Genomic DNA, 21,790 nt, shown 5'->3' with positions numbered 1-21,790 from the left:
AGGGTCAAAAATCTACCCGTAGGCCTTCACAATAAGTTCTGCAGGCCCTGGGGCGTAAAAATCAACATCGATGAAACTGTTGCAACATCAGTTTTCACAAACTATGATCGGCTCGTCACTAGCTAATTGTAGTATCATGAGCCGATAGTGATAGCATACTGGCCAGTGCTAGCACACTGTATCGGTAGAGAGCAAATACATTTTTGTGTTGATTTAATAGCGGTTTTGTCAACCCAAAATGGCTGAAGGAGGACAAGAAATGGATTTGGTAGTAGATTTCCTGTTAAAGCCATTTTCAAGACGGACTTTTCAAGACTAGATGGACATCATTTAGGTTGGACAGCTTGCCCAAATAGCAAATAATATTACAATTTGATGAGGTTATCATGAATCCATACGTTCATAGGAGAAACATTCAATCTTCAGCACTTTCTACACCCACTTTGTTGTATGAAGCAGTTCTAGAGGATCAAAGCGTCCTTTTCACCAGTGGACAAGGGACGTCATGCTAAAAAATGTGCACGTCTCCTACAAGCTAAATATTGAAAGCAAACACAAATCTGTAGCATCCATTGATGAAAATAAATTGTTTCCCATCTCCTGTCTCACGTACTGTAAATCCGCTTCAATTCCAAGCCGCGACCGTTCCAACCTTTCCGCTGAACAGAGCGGGGCTGTGAAAATGCCGCCCATGACAGGCGCAAAAAAGCACGATGGCCACCGAACTGTCCAGCCATGACAGTCATATGGCAGCGACATTGCTCTCAATCAAAAACGGTGCTGGCAAAAAGGCGCCATTGCCCAGTCTCCTCCTTGATGAATGACTTTGCCAAAAATGCAAAAAACAATCGGTCTTCGTTTTACACGACAACTCAAAGTGACAAAAGAAAACACAAAAACAACGACAAAAAAAAACAAGCAAGCAAACAAGCTGTATATCTTCCTAGTTGGCTGGCTAGCTATTTAGCTAGCTAGCAAGTTTTCTATCCGAGTTACTTTCGGGTTGAGTGAATGCTGGCGCATGTGGCTGCCGCTGATCACCCGCACAAAAACTCATAATACATTTCATTTCTTAGCGCCTTGCAAAACTATCAAGGTCACTTTAGAGTCACAGGATACCGTTTTTTTTTCTGTGGGTGAGCAGGGGCAGCCACATGCGCCAGCGTTCACTCAACCCGGAAGTAACTCAAACAGAAAGCAAGCTAGCTAGCAAAAATATAGCTAATGGCTAGCGAATAGATAGCTAATAGCAAGCAAAAAGATAGCTAACAGCGACCGAACTAGCTCGTGACTGAACTAGCTAGCGACCGAACTAGCCAGCGACCGAACTAGCCAGCGACCACACGAGCAACCGACCGAACTAGCTAGCAACCGAACCAGCTAGCGACCGAACTAGCCAGCGACCAAACTAGCCAGCGACCGAACTCGCCAGGGACCGAACTAACTAGCGACCGAACTAGCTAGCGAACAAACTAGCTAGCGACCAAATTAGCTAGCGACCAATTGAAATGATAGCTAATGGCTAGCGAATAGATAGCTAATAGGAAGCAAAAAGATAGCTAATAGCAAGCACAAAGATAGCTAATAGCAAGCAAAAAGATAGCTAATAGCTAGCAAATATATATCTAACAGCTAGCAAATAGATAGCTAACAGTCACCGAACTAGCTAGCGACCGAACTAGCCAGTGACCGAACTAGCCAGCGACCACACTAGCTAGCGACCGAACTAGCTTGCCACCAAACTAGCTAGCAACCAATTAAAAATATAGCTAAAAGGTAGCGCTAATTGCCAGCGAATAGAAAGCTAATACCTAGCGAAAAGATAGCTAATAGGGAGTGCATAGATTTGAGTTACTTCGGGGCAGCCGCTCACCCGCAGAAAAACTGCGTTTCTTTGCGGGTAAGCAGCGGCAGCCACATGCGCCAGCGCCCACTCTCAACCCCGAAGTAACTCAAATAGACAAAAAGTGAGCTTGCTAGCTAATAGATAACTAGAACTAACAAAAGACACAAAAATAGCATTTGGTTTCCTTGTTTTTCAAAAGAACTTTCCTTTCTACACACGTCTCCCTCCCCAGTGCTCATCCTTGTAGCCTAGCAAGTCCATCGGCATACTGGAACTCTTGGTTGTTCTCATAGTCCAGCATGTCCAAGGCCACTTGGCAGCTCTCCTTGACCACTCGCTCGCCGTCGTCACGGAAACGGCGAAGCACCGCCAGGCAATCGTCCCGGCCGATGGAACCCAAAGCCTCGGCCGCTTCGTGGCGCACCATGGCGCTCTCGCCGGCGCGTTCCAGGACGGCGCGCAGGGCCGGGACCGCCGCCGGGTCTTGCATCTGACCCAGGACGTAGCCGATCTCGTGGCGGAAAAGGGCGCTCGAACACCGCAAGCCTGACAAAAATAAAGACATCAAGAAATAAAACGCAACCAATGTCAGCGTTATGCCATTAACCCGTCACAAAAACGATAGCTAGTTCGGTCGCTAGCTAGTTCGGTCGCTAGCTATTTCGGTCGCTAGCTAGCTCGGTCGCTAGCTAGTGTGGTCGCTAGCTAGTTTGGTCCATAGCTAGTTCGATCACTAGCTAGTTCGGTCGCTAGCTATTTTGGTCGCTAGCTATTTTGGTCACTAGCTAGTTTGGTTACGAACTAGTTAGGTCGCTAGCTAGTTTGGTCGCTAGATATTTCAGTGGCTAGCTAGTTCGGTCGCTAGCTAGTTCGGTCCATAGCTAGTTCGATCGCTAGCTAGTTCGGTCGCTAGCTTGTGTGGTCGCTAGCTATTTTGGTCGCTAGCTAGTTCGGTCGCTAGCTAGTTTGGTCGCTAGATATTTCAGTCGCTAGCTAGATTGGTGGGATAGCTAGTTCGGTCGCTAGCTAGTTTGGTCGCTCGCTAGCTCGATTGATGAGCATGGAATTTCACAAGTTTGATTTGCTTTCGCGGGCCGAATAAAATGATGTGATGGGCCACATTTGGCCCCGGGCCTTGATTTTGGTTGTTCGCTATTTTGGTCTCTAGCTAGTTTGGTCGCTAGCTAGTTTGGTCGCTAGCTATTTTGGTCACTAGCTAGTTTGGTCACTAGCTAGTTTGGTCGCGAGCTAATTTGGTTGCTAGATAGTTTGGTCGCTAGCTAGTTCGGTCGCTGGCTAGTTTGGTCGCTGGCTAGTTCTGTCGCTGGCTAGTTCGGTCGCTATCTAGTTTGGTCGCTATCTAGTTTGGTCGCTATCTAGTTCGGTCGCTAGCTAGTTCGGTCCATAGCTAGTTCGATCACTAGCTATTTTGGTCACTAGCTATTTTGGTCGCTAGCTATTTTGGTCGCTAGCTATTTTGGTCACTAGCTAGTTCGGTTACGAACTAGTTAGGTCGCTAGCTATTTTGGTCGCTAGCTATTTTGGTCACTAGCTAGTTCGGTTACGAACTAGTTAGGTCGCTAGCTAGTTTGGTCGCTAGATATTTCAGTCGCTAGCTAGATTGGTGAGATAGCTAGTTCGGTCGCTAGCTAGTTTGGTCTCTAGCTATTTTGGTGGCTAGTTTGGTCGCTAGCTAGTTTGGTCGCGAGCTAATTTGCTTGCTAGATAGTTTGGTCGCTAGCTAGTTCGGTCGCTGGCAAGTATGGTCGCTAGCTAGTTCGATCGCTAGCTAGTTCGGTCACTGGCTAGTTCGGTCGCTAGGTACTTCGGTCACTAGCAAGTTCGGCCGCTAGCTATTTTGGTTGCTAGATAGTTCGGTCGCTAGCTAGCTCGATAGATGAGCATGGAATTGAACAAGTTTGAGTTGGTTTTGTGGGCCGAATAATATGATGTGGGGAGCCAGCTTTGGCCCCCGGGCCTTGACTTGGACACCAGCGGCTTCGAGGAAGCCGGCCGGCATCATTTGAGAAACAAGTAGAAAATGGCGCTTGCGTTCAGTGTGGCCTCTCACCGTCCCCCAAGGCGAGGACGGCCTGCGGTCCGCCCAGGTTCCTTAGCGCGAACATGGCGCTGTAGCGCTCGAAGAGCGGCAGCTTCTCGTCCAGCAGGCGCCCGCGTAGCTCGTCCACGCCGGCGGCGGCGGCGGGCGGCGCCGGGTCCACCGAGCGGTACGGGTTGTCCTTGGCTTCGACGTCCCGCCGGTCGCCGCCGCTCTGAAGCCACTCCAGACGGCGCACGGCCAGCTGGCACGTCTCCGCCACCTGCAAGGTCGTCCGCATCGGTGACAAGGAAACGAGACAACTTGTTGGTGGACAATTGGTGGTTATTCGGAGGGAAAATAAAGGATGTTTTTTTAGGAACAAAGTGGGATTATGACAGCATTTTTTGCATACCTCAGTTTACGAATTTAATTGGTTCCCAGAAAGTGTGTGTAAGGAGAAAAGTACGTCTTCCAAACATTTATTTCCCATAAGAAACCATTCAAATGAGAATAATCTGCTCCCAAGTCCCCATAAAACATCATTTTCTACTATATATATATACATGTATATGTATCTACATATGTATTTATTTATGTATGTATTTAAGTGGTTGTTTATGTATTTATTTGTGTATATATATATAGTTTGGTCGCTGGCTAGCTCGGTCGCTAGCTAGTTAAGTCGCTGTCTCGCTTGGTCACTAGCTCGTTCGGTCGCTGGCTAGTTCGGTCGCTAGCTAGTCCAGTGGCTAGCTAGTTCGGTCACTGGCTAGTTCAGTAACTAGCTAGTGTGGTCGCTGGCTAGTTCGGTCGCTAGCTAGTCCAGTGGCTAGCTAGTTCGGTCGCTAGCTAGTTCGGTCGCTGGCTAGTTCGGTCGCTAGCTAGTCCAGTGGCTAGCTAGTTCGGTCGCTGGCTAGTTCAGTAACTAGCTAGTGTGGTCGCTGGCTAGTGTGGTCGCTAGGTATTAGAAATGCCTGGCATTGCTGGAGGGACACGTGGACTTATTCAATGCTACCTCAACGACGGGGTCCTGGCAGTAGGCCTTCAGCAGGTCCAGAACCTCCAGGTCCCCGATTGCTCCCAAAGCTTCTCCTGGGGGCAAAAAAATTAAGCGGCCAATGGGGTGCAAGCGTGCGCGGACAAAGCATCTGCGGCGAGGCACCGCCACTCACCGGCTTCGTGGCGCACCATAGCCTCCTGGCGGGTGTCCTCCAGGACGGCGCTGAGGACGGGGACGGCGCGCCTGTCCTGCATCTGACCCAGGCAGTAGGCCAGCTCGTGCTTGAGCAGCGCCGAGTCGTCGTCGAAGGCCTTGCCGATCCACTCCACCGCCTCGCCGCCTGCCAAACAGGACGCCGTCCGACATCAACATCACGCTGCCTTGACACTGTTTGCCCCTAACGTCTTGAAACGTACCTCCCAAATTCTTCAGGGTGAACAGAGCTCGGAACCTCCGCGTCAGGTCCTGCCGGGGATCCACCAGGACGGAACCCACCGCGGCCAGCTGCTCCGCGCTGGCCATCCTTATGAGAAATCAGCCACACGCACCAGCATTCACTCAACCCGGAAGTAACTCAAATAGATAGCAAATTAGCTAGCTAGCTAATACTAATACTAATAATAATAATAATAATAATACACTTCATTTTAAGTGCCTTTCATAACTCTCAAGTACACTTTACAGTCAGAGGATAATAGTTAACTAGCAGCTAGATAACAAAGAGCTAGTTGACGCTCTTTTTACTAACACTACAGTTTATAAAGGTGAGTAAATTGTATTTCTGTAACTCATAGAAGTGGTAGAATATATCTTTTTCTCCATAACTGCCAAGTTGCAAACAAAAGGAAGCATTAGCGTGTATATTTCTAGAGCTCGCCATTTTCTTTCCTAGTATTCGGTGACAGCCATTTTGGATTTCTGACGAAAACCTGCCTGCATTCGATCATGATATTTGCTCATTTGTATTTTGAATCTTTTCTGGTGTTTTCTGTTTGGAATTTCAAAAGCTTTCCAATGGTACCTTACCCGTTAAGATCTGCCAAAAATTAAGAAAGTTATGATCGTTTAAACTGTAATAAAGAACTCGCTCACAGATTTTCATTGTTTTAACTGTGAATACAGGCAGAAAATCCCCTCATATTTAGAACATTAAAAATTCCATTATTTCCTTATTGTCACAGAACAATAATCTATACATCATTTAAAAGCTATTTAAATGCACTTTAATATGCTATGAGAAATGTGTGATGAATTATTATCTTGGTGGTCAGGTTGGGGGAGTGGGGGTTTGATCTTGTCTATACTGACTCTTCGTGCTGATTGGAAGCTAGGCTAGCGAGCCACGTTTGGTTTCAAGCGTGCAACCGTGACGTCACCGACTGCCTAAACGGTTCGCTTCTAAAAGGAACACTTAGCAACGCACAGGGTTCTTGACGCCACACCCCAAATAAAGAAACAAATAAATGAATAAACTCACCTGACAATGAATGGTAATCGTCAAGTTGTTACTCCGAACGTGCGCCGTTTACAACCGTTACAAAACCTCACGTCACGCCTTCCGTCTACGTCACACGGGGCGGCGCGTGAACCTGCGAGGACCTCATGCCTATGCCCAACTCAGATAACTCCAATAATTTAATAAAAGATTCTACTTTCATCGCACAGTCGACATCTCATGACAACGTGGCTGAAAATCGCCTCCATGTTGGACCGCGGAGCGGATCGTATTTCTTCTTCGTTTTCATGGTGTGCCGCTTCCTTTGCGGGCTGTAGTTAAAATTCGCGCGACCGCCCCCTTGTGGACAGCCAGGTTACTGTCAGTTATTCGCCAAAGGTTTTGGCTCGTGCTCGTTTGTTTAAAATCGCATTCACTGTTTAGTTTAATCATCTCTTTAATTTTTTTACAATTTTATTCATGGTTTGATTGTCCTGGTGTTTATTTTTCCCTTGTTCTTTTTGATTGTATAGTGTCCTTGGGTGCTTTGAAAGGACCATGTAAATTAAATTTGTTATCGTGTTAAATTCACTCTGACGAAAGCGGAAGTATACGCCGAAACGTGTAAGGGAATTGAACACCGAAAAATAAGCCACTGTCTGTAAGTAAAGAATGTTTTGTAAATTAAACTTATTATTATTATAAATTTTATTCATAAAATGATCTTAATGTGTGTCTTGGGAGTATACATTCACTTTCTACGTGAAAATGAGAATATCCCACCATTATTTTTGACCCTAATCAGTTTCCGTACTACGGAAGTGTTTGTCACCCGTCAGTAAGAACCGTACCTCTTCTATATCACATTGGCAAAGTCATACCTGTCAATGTATACGTTTTCACCATTTTTATACGTATTTTTGTAATAATTTCAAATAATGTATGGCGTACTATAATTTTTATACGGGGAATTTGTTTTTTTTTAATTGTGAACCGATCTTCCAAAAAGCATTTTGGCTGAAATCCAGTTGGTGTCAATTGCTAGTAGCCAATGACAATGCTAATGTTGTCACGGCAAACCAGCAAAAGTCATCCTATAAATCATATTTATATATCTATATATAATTTGTTTTTTATCGCTGCGTATGTTCGGATTGATAAAAGCATAACGTGTGCCAGCGTTCACTCAACCCGGAAGTAACTCAAATAGAATAGTAAGACAAATAGTAGATAGAAAGCTAGCTAGCAAGCCAATAGCTAGCCAACCAAGATAGCTATTGTACGGTATTACAGAAACGACAATAGAGAGAGAATAAACTTAATGAGAATAGACTTAGCACAATATTTCTTACTAATATCTACATAAACAAAAGTCAAAAGAACAAAAAAAACGAAATAACAAATAATATGACAACATAAGGACACAGTCATTCATTCTTCAGCACTTGCTGTACCCTCTTTGTGACATGAAGCAGTTGTAGATGAAAGAGGCAGCTGTAGAATAGATAGCTAATAGCTAGCGAATAGATAGCTAATAGTTAATAATAATAAATTTCATTTATAAGCGCCTTTCAAAATTCTCAAGGACACTTTTCATTCACAGGATATTTTTACTGTGTGTGTGAGCAGCGGCAGTCACACGCGCCAGCGTTCCCACTCAACCCGGAAGTCACATAAAAAAAAAATAACAATAATAGCTAGCAAATAGATAGCTATTAGCGAGCGAATGGATAGCTATTAGCTAGCGAATAGATAGCTAATAGCTAGCTAAATCTAAAACACAAAGCAGATTGTCAGTGGAGAATTAGTTGTCATTTATTTTTTTTCTGTACATGATATGTGTTATAAATAGAATCGAGGAAAAAGACGTAAGGTGGAGTCGCGCGACGCCCACGTGGGCGACCTCTAAAAACAAAAGCTGATGGCCTTTTTGCGCGTACTTTCAGGGTTTTTTTTAACCGCGCTGACCGCGTGATTCGTTTGGAAGTGTCAATCAAACGCTTGCCGGTTTTCGACTTCTGGGATGCGAACAGGAAGTCGAGTGAACCTCGGAGGGACTTTGGACGCCACCTTCTGGTCACACGCTCAAATTGCGGTCACGTGTCAACTTCAGTCAGTCAGTCAGTGGCGGTTCCTTCGCCGCTTCCCTCACTTGGCCTCAACGCGGCAAAGTCAGCGTCCGCGATGACGATCAGCGCCGGTCCGGCGCTATGTTGCGCGACCTCCGGCTGGGTGGGGGCGCGGCCGCACTCTTGGCGAATGGCGGCGCACACGGCGTGCGTATTGATGTTGTAGACGCCGGGCGCCAGGAAGCAGGCTCGTAGTTCCAGCTGACGCGTCTGACGGGGGCAAAGCGACAGCCGGTAGAAAGTCTGGCCCACCCAAGCGAAGCGGCAGGCGCACTCGCTCCTCTCACAGCTACAAAACCACAAGACCAAAAAAGCACACAGGAGGGAATGATTAGCTTGCGACCTTATTGATATCATATGAATAATGTCCATCGGAAAGGGGACAATGGGGCCTTCCTGGTCTTTTTACATTATGTTGCTCACTTGAGCTATCGACCTGGCTATCTGGCTACCGAGCTAGCTATATAGTTGCTATCTATAAGCTAGCTCGATAGCTATCTATCTATTAGTGACCTAATAGCTAGCTAGCTAACTTTCTACCTAGCTAGCTATCTATTTGATATCTATTAGCTAGCTGGCTATCTAGCTCGCTATATTTTGCTATCTATCTATTAGGTAGCTAACTTTCTACCTAGCTAACTATCTATTTGCTCTCTATTAACTAGATAGCTGGCTATCTAGCTAGCTATCTATAAATCTATAAGCTAGCTCGATAGCTATCTATTAGTGATTTAATAGCTAGCTAGCTAACTTTCTACCTAGCTAGCTATCTATTTGATATCTATTAGCTAGCTGGCTATCTAGCTCGCTATATTTTTGCTATCTATCTATGTTATCCATTAGGTAGCTAACTTTCTACCTAGCTAACTATTATTTGCTCTCTATTAACTAGATAGCTGGCTATCTAGCTAGCTATCTATAAATCTATAAGCTAGCTCGATAGCTATCTATTAGTGATTTAATAGCTAGCTAGCTAACTTTCTACCTAGCTAGCTATCTATTTGCTATCTATTAGCTAGCTAGATAGCTATCGTTCTATTAGTTATCTATTAGCTACCTTTCTATCTATTTAAGTTATTCGGGGTTGAGTGAACGCTGGCGCATGTGGCTGCCGCTGCTCACCCACAGAAAAACTGACCCTGTGACTCGAAAGTGACCTTGTGGGTTCTGAAAGGCAGTTAGAAATGAAATGTATTATGATTATTATCTGGCTATCTAGCTAGCTAGCTATTTGCTATCTATTAGCTAGCTATCTGGCTATCTATAAATCTATAAGCTAGCTCGATAGCTATCTATTAGTGATCTAATAGCTAGCTAGCTAACTTTCTACCTAGCTAGCTATCTATTTGATATCTATTAGCTAGCTGGCTATCTAGCTCGCTATATTTTTGCTATGTATCTATCTATCTATCGGCTATCCATTAGGTAGCTAACTTTCTACCAAGCTAACTATCTATTTGCTCTCTATTAACTAGATAGCTGGCTATCTAGCTAGCTATCTATAAATCTATAAGCTATCTATAAGCTAGCTAGATAGCTATCTATCTATTGGTTGTCCATTAGGTAACCAACTTTCTACCTGGCTAACTATCTATTTGCTATCTATTAGCTAGCTAGATAGCTACCGTTCTATTAGTTATCTATTAGCTACCTTTCTATCTATTTAAGTTATTCGGGGTTGAGTGAACGCTAGCGCATGTGGCTGCCGCTGCTCACCCACAGAAAAACTGACTGGAAAGTGACCTTGTGGGTTCTGAATGGCAGTTAGAAATGAAATATATAGTGATTACTATTGGCTATTAGCTAGCTAGCTAGATTTCTATCTATTTGGGTTACTTCCGGGTTGAGTGAACGCTGACGCGTGTGGCTACCGCTGCTCAACCACAGAAAAACTGATCCTGTGACTGTAAAGTGACCTTGACAGTTTTGAAAGGCGCTTAGAAATGAAATGTATTATGATTATTGTCTGGCTATCTAGCTAGCGAACTATCTGGCTACCTAGCTAGCTATTTGCTATCTATTAGCTAGCTGGCTATCTAATTAGCTATATATTTGCTATCTCTAAGCTAGCTATCCATCCATCCATCTTCTGCCGCTTATCCGGGGTCGGGTCGCGGGGGCAGCAGCTTCAGTAGGGAAGCCCAGACTTCCCTCTCCCCAGCCACTTCTTCCAGCTCGTCCTGGCGGATCCCGAGGCGTTCCCATGCCAGCTGGGAGACAGTCTCTCCAGCGTGTTCTGGGTCGTCCCCGGGGTCTCCTGCCAGTGGGACATGCCCGGAACACCTCGCGAGGGAGACGTCCCGGGGGCATCCTAATCAGATGCCCGAGCCACCTCATCTGGCTCCTCTCGATGTGGAGGAGAAGCGGCTCGACTTTGAGCCCCTCCCGGATGACCGAGCTTCTCACCCTATCTCTAAGGGAGAGCCCGGACACCCGACGGAGAAAGCTCATTTCGGCCGCTTGCATCCGGGATCTCGTTCTTTCGGACACAACCCATAGCTCGTGACCATAGATGAGGGTTGGGACGTAGATCGACCGGTAGATTGAGAGCTTTGCTTTTTGGCTCAGCTCCTTCTTCACCACGACAGATCGGTACAAAGTCCGCATCACGGCAGACGCCGCACCGATCCGCCTGTCGACCTCTCGATCCCTTTCACCCTCACTCGTGAACAAGACACCCAGATACTTAAACTCCTCCACTTGAGGCAAAATCTCCTCCCCGACCCGGAGAGGGCACTCCACCCTTTTCCGACTGAGAACCATTGTCTCAGATTTGGAGGTGCTGATTCTCATCCCAGCGGCTTCACATTCGGCTGCGAAACGCTCCAGCGAGAGTTGGAGAGCTCCACTTGAAGGCCCCAACAGTACAACATCATCTGCAAAAAGCAGAGATGCTATACTGAGGCTACCAAAACGGAAACCTTCAACGCTTCGGCTGCGCCTAGAAATTCTGTCCATAAAGGTTATGAACAGAATCGGTGACAAAGGGCAGCCTTGGCGGAGCCCAACCCTCACTGGAAACGATTCCGACTTACTGCCGGCAATGCGAACCAGACTCTGACATCGGTCATATAGGGACCGAACGGCCCGTATCAGCCGCTCCTGTACCCCATACTCCCGAAGTACCCTCCACAGAACTCCACGAGGGACACGGTCAAACGCTTTCTCCAAGTCTACAAAACACATGTAGAGTGGTTGGGCGAATTCCCATGCGCCCTCGAGGACCCTGCTAAGGGTGTAGAGCTGGTCCACTGTTCCGCGGCTGGGACGAAAACCACACTGTTCCTCCTCAATCTGAGGCTCGACTTTCCGACGGACCCGCCCCTCTAGGACCCCTGAATAGACCTTTCCAGGGAGGCTGAGGAGTGTGATCCCTCTGTAGTTGGAACACACCCTCCGGTCCCCCTTCTTAAAAAGGGGGACCACCACCCCGGTCTGCCAATCCAGAGGCACTCTCCCCGATGACCACGCAATGTTGCAGAGGCGTGTCAGCCAGGACAGCCCCACAACATCCAGAGCCTTTAGGAACTCCGGTCGGATCTCATCCACCCCTTGCCACCGAGGAGCTTTTTAACCACCTCGGTGACTTCAGTCACAAGGATCGGAGGGCCCACCTCGGAGTCCCCAGACACTGCTTCCTCCAAGGAAGGCGTGTTGGTGGAGTTGAGGAGGTCTTCGAAGTACTCTGCCCACCGGTTCACGACGTCTCGAGTCGAAGTCAGCAGCGCCCCACCCTCACTGTACACAGTGTTAGTGGTGCACTGCTTTCCCCTCCCGAGACGCCGGATGGTGGACCAGAATTTCCTCGAAGCGGTCCGGAAGTCGGCTTCCATGGCCTCACCGAACTCTTCCCATGCCCGTGTTTTTGCCTCGGCGACCACAGAGGCTGCATTCCGCTTGGCTAGTCGATACGTGTCAGCTGTCTCAGGAGTCCCACAGGCTATATAAGCCCGGTAGGACTCCTTCTTCAGCTTTACGGCATCCCTTACTACTGGTGTCCACCAGCGAGTACGGGGATTGCCTCCACGACAGGCACCAACCACCTTACGGCCGCAACTCTGATTTGCCGCCTCAGCAAGGGAGGTACGGAACATGGTCCATTCGGACTCAATGTCCCCCACCTCATGTGTATAGTTCTGCCGGAGGTGGGAGTTGAAACTCCTTCTGACAGGGGATTCTGCCAGACGTTCCCAACAAACCCTCACAACACGTTTGGGTCTTCCAGGTCGGACTGGCATCTTCCCCCACCAACGGAGCCTACTCACCACCAGGTGGTGATCAGTTGACAGCTCCGCAAATCCGATGATACAACTATAAAGTCAATCATCGAACTGCGACCAAGGGTGTCCTGGTGCCACGTGCACATATGGATACCCTTATGTTTGAATAAAGTGTTTGTTATAGACAATCCGTGTTGAGCACAGAAGTCTAATAACAAGACACCACTCCTGTTCTGATCGGGGGGGCCATTCCTCCCAATCACGCCCTTCCAGGTCCCACTGTCATTGCCCACATGAGCATTGAAATCGCCCAGCAGAACAAGGGAGTCCCCAGGGGGAGCGCTCTCCAGCACACCCCCTAAGGTCTCCAAAAAGGATGGGTACACTGAACTGCTGTTTGGTGCATATGCACAGACAACAGTCAGAACCCGTCCCCCCACCTGAAGGCGGAGGGAAGCAACCCTTTCGTCTACTGGGGTGAATCCCAATGTACAGGCGGCGAGTCGGGGGGCAATAAGTATGCCGACACCTGCTCTACGCCTCTCACCGTGGGCAACTCCAGAGTGGAAGAGAGTCCAACCCCTCTCGAGAGGGCTGGTACCGGAACCCAGGCTGTGTGTGGAGGCAAGCCCAACTATGTCTAGTCTGAACTTTTCAACCTCGTGCACCAGCTCAGGCTCCTTCCCTGTAAGAGAGGTGACATTCCACGTCCCCAGAGCTAGCTTCTGCAGTCGAGGGTCGGACCACCAGGGTCCCCGCCTTTGGCTGCTGCCCAGCTCACATTGCACCCGACCCCTCTGGCCCCTCCCATGGGTGGTGCGCCCTTGAGAAGGGGGACCCACGTTTCCTCTTCGGGCTGAGCCCGACCGGGCCCCATGGGTGTAGGCCCGGCCACCAGGCGCTCGCCAACGAGCCCCATCTCCAGGCCTGGCTCCAGAGAGAGGCCCCGGTGACCCGCGTCCGGGCAAGGGAAAACTAGGTCCATTTGACTTTCTCATCATACGGGGTCTTCTGAGTCGTACTTTGTCTGGTCCCTCACCCAGGACCTGTTTGCCATGGGTGACCCTACCAGGGGCATGAAGCCCCAGACAACCTAGCTCCTAGGATCATTGGGATACACAAACCCCTCCACCACGGTAAGGTGACGACTCATGGAGGGGTCTAAGCTAGCTATTAGCTAGCTAAATAGCTATCTATTTATTAGTTATCTATTAGCTCGATAGCTAACTTTCTATCTATTTGAATTATTCGGGGTTGAGTGAATGCTAGCTCTTCTGGCTACCGCTGCTCACCCACAGAAAACTAATCCTGTGACTGTAAAGTGACATTGAGAGTTTGGAAAGGCGCTTATAAATGAAATGTATTATTAATATTACCATTATTATTATTATTATTAATATTATTGACGAGCCCCAACAACCCAAAGATGACAGGCAGCCAAGAGGACACCCACCTGCTGGTTTTGTGCCGGAGGTCTACGGTGACGTCCACGTCAGTCCGGTAGCAGTTGGACAGAACCAAAGAAACAGGAACCACACAAGCACTACCAAAATAAAATAATAATAATAATAATAATCATAACAATTTTTAAAAAATGCTCCAACTGCGTGTGTCTGTCCAACCTGTCGCTAGCGAAGTTGTGCGCGAAGGTTTGGGCGTAGTGCAGGTTACTCTTGACGAGTCGTGACAGCTGGGCGGGCGGTAGCGCGGCGGCGGGGGGCGGGTCCGATTTGAACTTGAGGAGAACCATCTCCTGAGCTTCCTGCCGACGGGGAGAAACGAGACACGACCCAATAAGGTCAAAGCGCCTCGATTGGCACACAAATGAGAAAAAAGTCTGAATAACTACTTAGCTAGCTATTTGCTATCTATTAGCTAGCTATCTGGCTACCTAGCTAGCTATATATTTTCTATTTATTTGTTATCTGGCTAGCTGTTAGGTGTTTGTTGGCTAGATATCTAGCGAGTTACTGTATCTAGCTGGCTACCTAGCTAGCTAGCTATTTGCTATCTATGAGCTAGCTGGTTGGCTACCTAGCTAGCCATCCTCTCACCACATCAACCCCGTCCTCCAAGAGCTCCACTGGCTCCCGGTCAACTTTCAAATTCTTTATACATTTTGCGCTATCCAAGAAGTTATCTGGCTAGCTACCTAGCGAGCACTTTATTTGCTATCTATTAGCTATGTAGCTGGCTCCCTAGCTATCTCGCTTGCTATCTATTAGATATCTTTATCCTGTGACTGTAAAGTGACCTTGAGAGTTTTGAAAGGTGCTTAGAAATGACATGTATTATTATTATTATTATTATTATTATTATTATTATTATTATTATTAGCTGGCTAATTAGCTTCCTATTAGTGGGTTGAGTGAACGCTGGCGCATGCGGTTGCCACTGCTCACTCACAGAAAAACTTATCCAGTGACTGTACTGACATGTATTATTACTATTATTACTATTATTACTACTATTATTATTACTACTATTATTATTACTATTATTATTACTGCTATTACTATTATTATTACTACGACTACTACTATTATTATTACTACTACAACTATTACTAATACTACTATTATTATTATTACTACAACTATTATTACTACTACTATTATTACTACAATTATTACTGCTATTGCTATTATTATTATTATTATTATTATTATTATAAGACCAATGTTACCCCAGGTAACATCCAACTTATGACCGGCTGGACTTACGACCGCCCGTACTTACGACCACAACCTTCAGACCCTATTTAAAAAAAAAAATAATTCTATGCCGGGCACCGCGACGCGCGAGCATTTTTGACTTACGACCATTTCTGACTTACGACCATTTGGTCTGAACGGAACTCGGTCGTAAGTCGGATGTTACCTGTATTTAGTTTTATCTATTCTCATTCCTGTGGACAAAATGGCGTTTTTTTTTTTTTTTTTTTTTTGGGGGGGGGGGGGGGGGGGGGGGGGGGGGGGGGGGGAACAGAAGATGTCACCTGTATGGGCGCAAGCGAAGTGGCCTCCTTCCCCACGGCCTGAAGCGCCACATGGAGTTGACCTTCTAAGATCAGCTGCTTGTTGTCCTCCACCACGTACGCCTGCGCACACACACACACACACACACACACACACACACACACACACACACACACACACACACACACACACACACACACACACACACACACACACACACACACACACACACACACACACACACACACACAAACACACATTTCTGTTTCAATGGCTTTGCGAGGTTTGGATAACTCCAGATAAGGAGTGAGGACCACCGTTGCTGATAAAGTTTAGAGAAGAACTAGTGTTCCATTTGAAGACAAAATGTCAGGCCATTTCCCACCTCAACTTTTCTAAACACAAAGCAATAAAAAGTGAACTTGAAACTGAAATAACGGCAGGAGTGAGGACTCTGAATGGGTACGTTCAAAGTCCTCACCGCTGTAGTGAATTTGGTTAAAATATCATTTTACTTTTTGTGGTATGAACTTTTCCTGTCAACCACGCACACACACACACACACACACACACACACACACACACACACACACACACACACACACACACACACACACACACACACACACACACACTGAGTAAAAATTGTGTGTATCCAAGTGAAATGAAAATACACACCCAAAACTCATTTTGGGTGATAGGTGAGGACCTCTCTGAAACTTTAACAGATGCATACATCGACCCCCTAGAAGCCTTGAGAATGAAAAACTTGAGGACCGGCCAAAATGTCCTCACTACGATGGTATAAAATGTTAGTGGTCCTCACAAGACTAGTCATACAAACACACACACACCTCACAAGATTAAAAAATAAAGACGTGTGTGTGCGCTAGCAAGGACAAATGAGTCGACCTTCCAGATGACGATGAGGTCAAGGTCAAAGCGTTCGCAGTCGTCGACCACGCGGACGGGGTCCTTGGCGGCGCCCGACGGGGTCCTCGGCCACGAGGGGCCGCCGTCGGCCCGCCGACGCTCGGACGCCTGACGGCAGCGGAAGAAAAAGTCGCCGCACGGCGTGGCCGAACTGACGATCTGCAAGTGCATCGAAAACAAAGAATGGAGGATGACAGTCACACGATCAGTTTTTTTTTCTGCGGGTGAGCAGCAGCAGCCACACGTGCCAGCATTCACTCAACCTGGAAGTCCCTCAAATAGATAGAAAGCTAGCTAGATAGCTAATAGATAACTAATAGCTAGCTAGATAACTAATAGCTAGCTAGTTAGATAGCGAAAAGATAGCAAATAGATAGCTAGCTAGGTAGCCAGGTACATAGCTAGCTAGGTAGCCAGCCTTTCAAAAATATCAAGGTCGCTTTACAGTCAGAGGATCAGTTTTTCTGCGGGTGAGCAACGGCAGCCATACGCGTCAGCGGAAGTCACTCAAATAGATAGAAAGCTAGCTAGTCAGATAGCAAATAGACAGCAAATAGATAGCTAGCTAGATAGCTCAAGCGAGAAACATGGCGTCACCAGACTCTCTCCTACCCGCTCGCCGCCCAGGTGGACGTCCGCAAACGTGAGCATGTCGCCGTCCTTGGAGGTCGCTACGAACACAAGAAACAGAAAAATGAAACGAGCGCCTCGTCGGCCGCGTACGTGACGGCGGCGGCGGCGTCGACGCACCTTGTTGAGTTTGCGTGCACGGCGTGGCTCGGAAACAAAGCTTGGCTCGTTCTCGGCTGCTCACTTTGCAGTCTGAAAGGTGGAGAAAAATGTCAAGATGGCCTCAAAGATGACCGACACGCTGACCTAATGCATTCCAACCATCACTTTAGCAGGTACGCTAACACGCTAACCGCGATTTGAAACACACGCCAATTCTTACAACTGCGTGTAGAAATGGACACGTAAACCAGGAAGTGGTGGAAGGGAAGATTAAACAAAAAAAGATAAGGAAAAAATAAGAGCATCTAAATAAATCAAAAGATAAAATAATAAGAAAAGACAAAATAAGGTAAGAAAAGATAAGGATAATCTAAAAAAGAAAACGCAAAGAAAATAAGGAAAGAAAATAAGACAATAAAAAAATAAGATAAAATAAAAAATAAAAGATGAAAATATAAAATAGATTAAAAGATAAGAAAAGATAAAATTAAAAAAAATATTGTAAAATAAGAAAATAGCAGAAAAAATAAAATAAGAAAAGATAATCAAAAAATAGAAAAGATAGGATAATCTAAAAAAGAAAAAAATCTAAGATAAGAAAATAAGATAAAATAATGTAAACAGGAAAAGATATATTACAAAGATATAAGATTACAAAATAAGAAAATATAGGAAAAAATATAATAAGAAAATATAATCCAAAAAAGAAAAGAAAATATAAAAATATAAGATAAGAAGAAATAAGATAAGAGAATAAAAGGTAAGATAATTAAAAAAGAAAAGACAAAATAAAAAAATATAAAAAGCTGAAAAAATGAGAAAATATCAGAAAAAAATAAAATAAGAGATAATCTAAAAAAAGAAAAGATAAGAAAAGAAAAAATAGAATCATCTAAAAAAGATAAAATAAAAATATAAGAAAAAATAAAATAAGAAAATAAGATAACGTAAACAAGAAAAGATAAACTAAACTATATCACATTATAAAATAAGAAAATATCAGAAAAAATAAGATAACAAAAGATAATCTAAAAAAAGAAAAAATAGGATAATCTAAAAAAGATAAAAATCTAAGATAAGAAAATAAAAGATAAAATACAAAAATGTAAGATTCTAAAATAAGAAAATATAAAAAAATAAGACAAGAAAAGATCATCTAAAAAAGATAAATAAAAAGATAAAATAAGTAAAAATAAGACAAGAAAATAAAAGATAAAATAATCTAAACAAGAAAAGATAAAATACAAAAATATATCAGATTATAAAATAAGAAAAGATAGGAAGAAATAAAATAAGAAAATATAATCTAAAAAAAAAGAAAAAATAAGGAAATAAAAGATAGGATAAACTAAAAAAGAAAAGATAAAAATATAAGGTAAGAAAAAATAAGATAATTTAAAAAACAAAAGAAAAGATCACATAAAAAATATGATTATGAAAATAAGAAAATATAAGAACAAAATAAGATGTGAAAAGATAATCTAAAAAAAGATAAGAAAAGATAAGAAAAGATTTTAAAAAACATAAAATGTTAAAATAAACGATAAAATAATCTAAAAAAAACAAAAGAAAAGATCAAATAAAAAAATTACGATCGTAAGACAAGAAATTATAAGAAAAAATAAGATAAGAAAAGATAATCTAATAAAAGAAAAAATAAGAAAAGATAAGATACTAAAACAAAAGAAAATCTAAAGAAAAGATAAAAAAACAAAAGATATGAAAATAAACAATAAAATAATCTAAAAAAAGAACAGAAAAGATAGTATGAAAAGTATAAGATAAGAAAACAAGAAAAAAAGAAATCATAAAAAAAGAAAATAAAAGATAAAATATCTATAAAAAAAAGGAAAAAAAAGATAAAAATATAAGACAATAAAAAAATAAAATAAGACAATTAAAAAAAAAAGAAAAAATAAGGTAAGATAAGATAAGCTTGATGAGTCTCCCAATGGAGAAATGGTCAATTCCCAGCAGCCAAGTTGTCAAAGGAAAAAAAGCAAAATGGCGGTCGTCGTCGCGGTGATGGCGCGGTGGAGCGGTGTACCTTTCTCCTGGGACGGGTTGACGCACTGGCTGAGGCTCCAGCGTCGGCTGCCGCTGGACACCTGCACGATGTGGAACTCGCGCACGCCACCTTCGTTCTGGGGAGCCCAAAGGAAGACGGACGGACGTGAGCGGCGCCACCCCAGCCCGAAACATCGCCAACCGGGGACGCTCACCGTGTTGATGTTCTCCACGTCGATGAAGACCAAAGCGCCGCCGCCATCTTGACGCCGAGGCGCGACGGCGCTAATGCGGGCTGAGGCCTGAACGCTGAGCGAGCGACTGGCGCAGATGAAGACGGAGTGGCGAACCAGCCGGTGGCTGACCACAAACGACAAACATCCATCATCATTATTATTATTATGATTATGGTATCTATTAGCTAGCGAGCTAGCTTTCTATCTATTTGAGTTACTTTCGGCTTAAGTGAACACTGGCGCGTGCGGCTGCCGCTGCTCACCCGCAGAAAAAAATATCATGTGACTGTAAAGTGTCCTTGAGAGCTGTGAAAGGCGCTTAGAAATTAAATGTATTATTACTGTATTTATTAGCTAGCTTTCTATCTATTTGAGTTACTTTGGGCTTAAGTGAACGCTGGCGTGTGGCTGCCGCTGCTCACCCGCAGAAAAAAATATCCTGTGACTGTAAAGTGTCCTTGAGAGTTTTGAAAGGCGCTTAGAAATTAAATGTATTATGGTGTCTTTGGGATTTTTGAGGGGCGCTTATAAATGGGGTGTATTATTATTATTATTATTATTATTAGTTATCTGTTGGCTATATAGCTAGCTAGCAATCTGATAGCGATCTATTATCTATTAGCGATCTATTATATACAGTATATACCTTGCTGGCTATCTCGATAGCTTTGTTTGCTGGCTAGCTAGCTTTCTTCTATTGGAGTTATTTCCGATCTGAGTGGCTGCCGCTGCTTACCCATAGAAAAAGTATCCTGTGACTGTAAAGTGTCCGTGAGAGTTTTGAAAGGCGCTTATAAATTAAATGTATTATTATTATTATCATCATCATGACCGGCGCCGCCGCCGCCATTTTGTATTGAAGGCGACAGGCAAAGGCTTTCTCTCCACCTGATCTTGGCCCCTTCCTCGCCACTTTCGTAGTAGAACAGGAAGTTGATCTGGTGGACTCCTTCGCGGTCGGGTCCTCGCAGCCAAAGGGGGAGCTGGGCGGACTGGCCCGGCCGCAGGGCGCCGCCCACGGGCACGTCCGCCGCGTCCGAGGCCGGCCCAAAGTCGGCCGCCGACGCCAGCGTCTCTCGGCCCGGCGTGGGCGTCGCCGCCGCCGCTAAGGTCTTGTAAGCCGAGCAGTTCTCAGCCGAGGCGGGGCTTAGCGGCGTGCCGGCCGACGGGCTCCCGAAGGTGAAAAAGTCGGGGTGGGTGGAGGCCACCCGCAGGCCGCGCAGCGACACGCCGCTCACGTTGCAGAACTCCACGTAGGCTTTGCGGATCTCGCCGCACAGCAGCGCCGTCGGGAACTGCAGGAAGAACACCTGACGCCCGCAAAAAGGGCGCTTGGATCATACTCGTTTTGCTATCTATTATAGCTAGCTGGCTAACTAGCTAGCTATGTGTTCGCTATCTATCTATTGATTATCCATTAGCTTGCGAGATAGATAACTTTCTTCCTAGCTAGCTATCTATTTGCTATCTATTAGCTAGATAGCTGGCTATATAGCTAGCTATATATTTGATATCTATAACCTAGCTAGATTGCTATATATCATCTATTAGTTATCTATTAGCGAGCTAGTAAACTTTCTATCAAAGTTATTTGGGGTTGAGTGAATGCTGGCGCATGCTTGGATCACACTCAATTTGTTATCTATTATAGCTAGCTGGCTATGTAGCGGTCTATATATTTGCTATCTATAAGCTAGCTAGATAGCTATCTATCGATCTATTGGTTATCCATTAGCTAGCTAGATAGATAACTTTCTTCCTAGCTAGCTATCTATTTACTATCTATTAGCTAGATAGCTGGCTATCTAGCTAGCTATATATTTGATATCTATAAGCTATATATAACCTAGCTAGATAGCTATCTATCTATTAGCTAGCAAGCTAACTTTCTATCTATTAAAGTTATTCAGGGTTGAGCGAACGCTGGCACATGCTTGGATCACACTCGATTTGCTATCTATTACAGCTAGCTGGCTAAGTAGCTGTCTACCTGACTAGCTATATAGCTATATAGCTCGCTATCTATTGGCTGGCTAGAAAATAAAATAAAGACAAATATTTGACCAAAAAAAACTTAAAATACATACATAGACAAAGCTTCCAAATAGCTATTTAGCTGGCCATCTGGCGAGCTACCTAGCTAGCTATCTATTTGCTATCTATTAGCTATCTCGCTATCCAGTTGGCTAGCTATCTCGCTAGCTATCGATTAGCTCAACAGCTAAATAGCTAG

The 21,790-nt window shown here is 44.8% G+C and overlaps 2 protein-coding genes across 4 annotated transcripts in view; both read right to left on the bottom strand.

The window, feature by feature from the left end:
* Positions 1-264: 264 nt before the first annotated feature.
* On the bottom strand, positions 265-6,612 carry dohh (deoxyhypusine hydroxylase/monooxygenase). Its single transcript, XM_089001599.1, has 6 exons — positions 6,365-6,612; positions 5,304-5,410; positions 5,060-5,227; positions 4,903-4,979; positions 3,918-4,167; positions 265-2,392 (listed from the first exon to the last, which is right to left on the bottom strand). The coding sequence occupies exons 2-6, from the start codon at positions 5,407-5,409 to the stop codon at positions 2,082-2,084; spliced, it is 912 nt and encodes a 303-aa protein (XP_088857725.1). The 5' UTR covers position 5,410; positions 6,365-6,612; the 3' UTR covers positions 265-2,081.
* Positions 6,613-8,112: 1,500 nt separating this feature from the next.
* The window catches only part of trappc8 (trafficking protein particle complex subunit 8), a 41,195-nt gene continuing 27,517 nt past the window's right edge, over positions 8,113-21,790 (bottom strand). For all 3 annotated transcript variants that reach the window (XM_089001577.1, XM_089001578.1, XM_089001580.1), the window contains 10 exons: positions 20,446-20,867; positions 19,537-19,681; positions 19,362-19,458; positions 17,333-17,404; positions 17,195-17,253; positions 16,562-16,741; positions 15,670-15,771; positions 14,294-14,433; positions 14,125-14,214; positions 8,113-8,740 (listed from right to left, as the gene is read on the bottom strand). In XM_089001577.1, the coding sequence (XP_088857703.1) occupies positions 8,440-8,740; positions 14,125-14,214; positions 14,294-14,433; positions 15,670-15,771; positions 16,562-16,741; positions 17,195-17,253; positions 17,333-17,404; positions 19,362-19,458; positions 19,537-19,681; positions 20,446-20,867 (1,608 nt within the window). In that variant the 3' untranslated portion in view covers positions 8,113-8,439. The remainder of the gene's footprint in view (positions 8,741-14,124; positions 14,215-14,293; positions 14,434-15,669; positions 15,772-16,561; positions 16,742-17,194; positions 17,254-17,332; positions 17,405-19,361; positions 19,459-19,536; positions 19,682-20,445; positions 20,868-21,790) is intronic.

The sequence above is a fragment of the Hippocampus bargibanti genome, linkage group LG07 (genome assembly GCF_051943395.1).
Source record: "Hippocampus bargibanti isolate YZ-2025 linkage group LG07, ASM5194339v1, whole genome shotgun sequence".
NCBI lineage: Eukaryota > Metazoa > Chordata > Actinopteri > Syngnathiformes > Syngnathidae > Hippocampus > Hippocampus bargibanti.
Note: the sequence above shows the minus strand (reverse complement) of the source record. Positions and strands in the feature narration are given on the sequence as shown.

What these genes read in the sequence shown, in the direction of transcription:
- dohh (XM_089001599.1), bottom strand. Translation starts at nt 5,409, where the DNA reads ATGGCCAGCGCGGAGCAGCTGGCCGCGGTGGGTTCCGTCCTGGTGGAT. An exon ending in TATGGTGCGCCACGAAGCCG is followed by an intron (nt 4,980 to 5,059) that starts GTGAGTGGCGGT and finishes TTTTGCCCCCAG; the next exon opens with GAGAAGCTTTGGGAGCAATC. An exon ending in CGTCCTCGCCTTGGGGGACG is followed by an intron (nt 2,393 to 3,917) that starts GTGAGAGGCCAC and finishes TATTTTTGTCAG; the next exon opens with GCTTGCGGTGTTCGAGCGCC.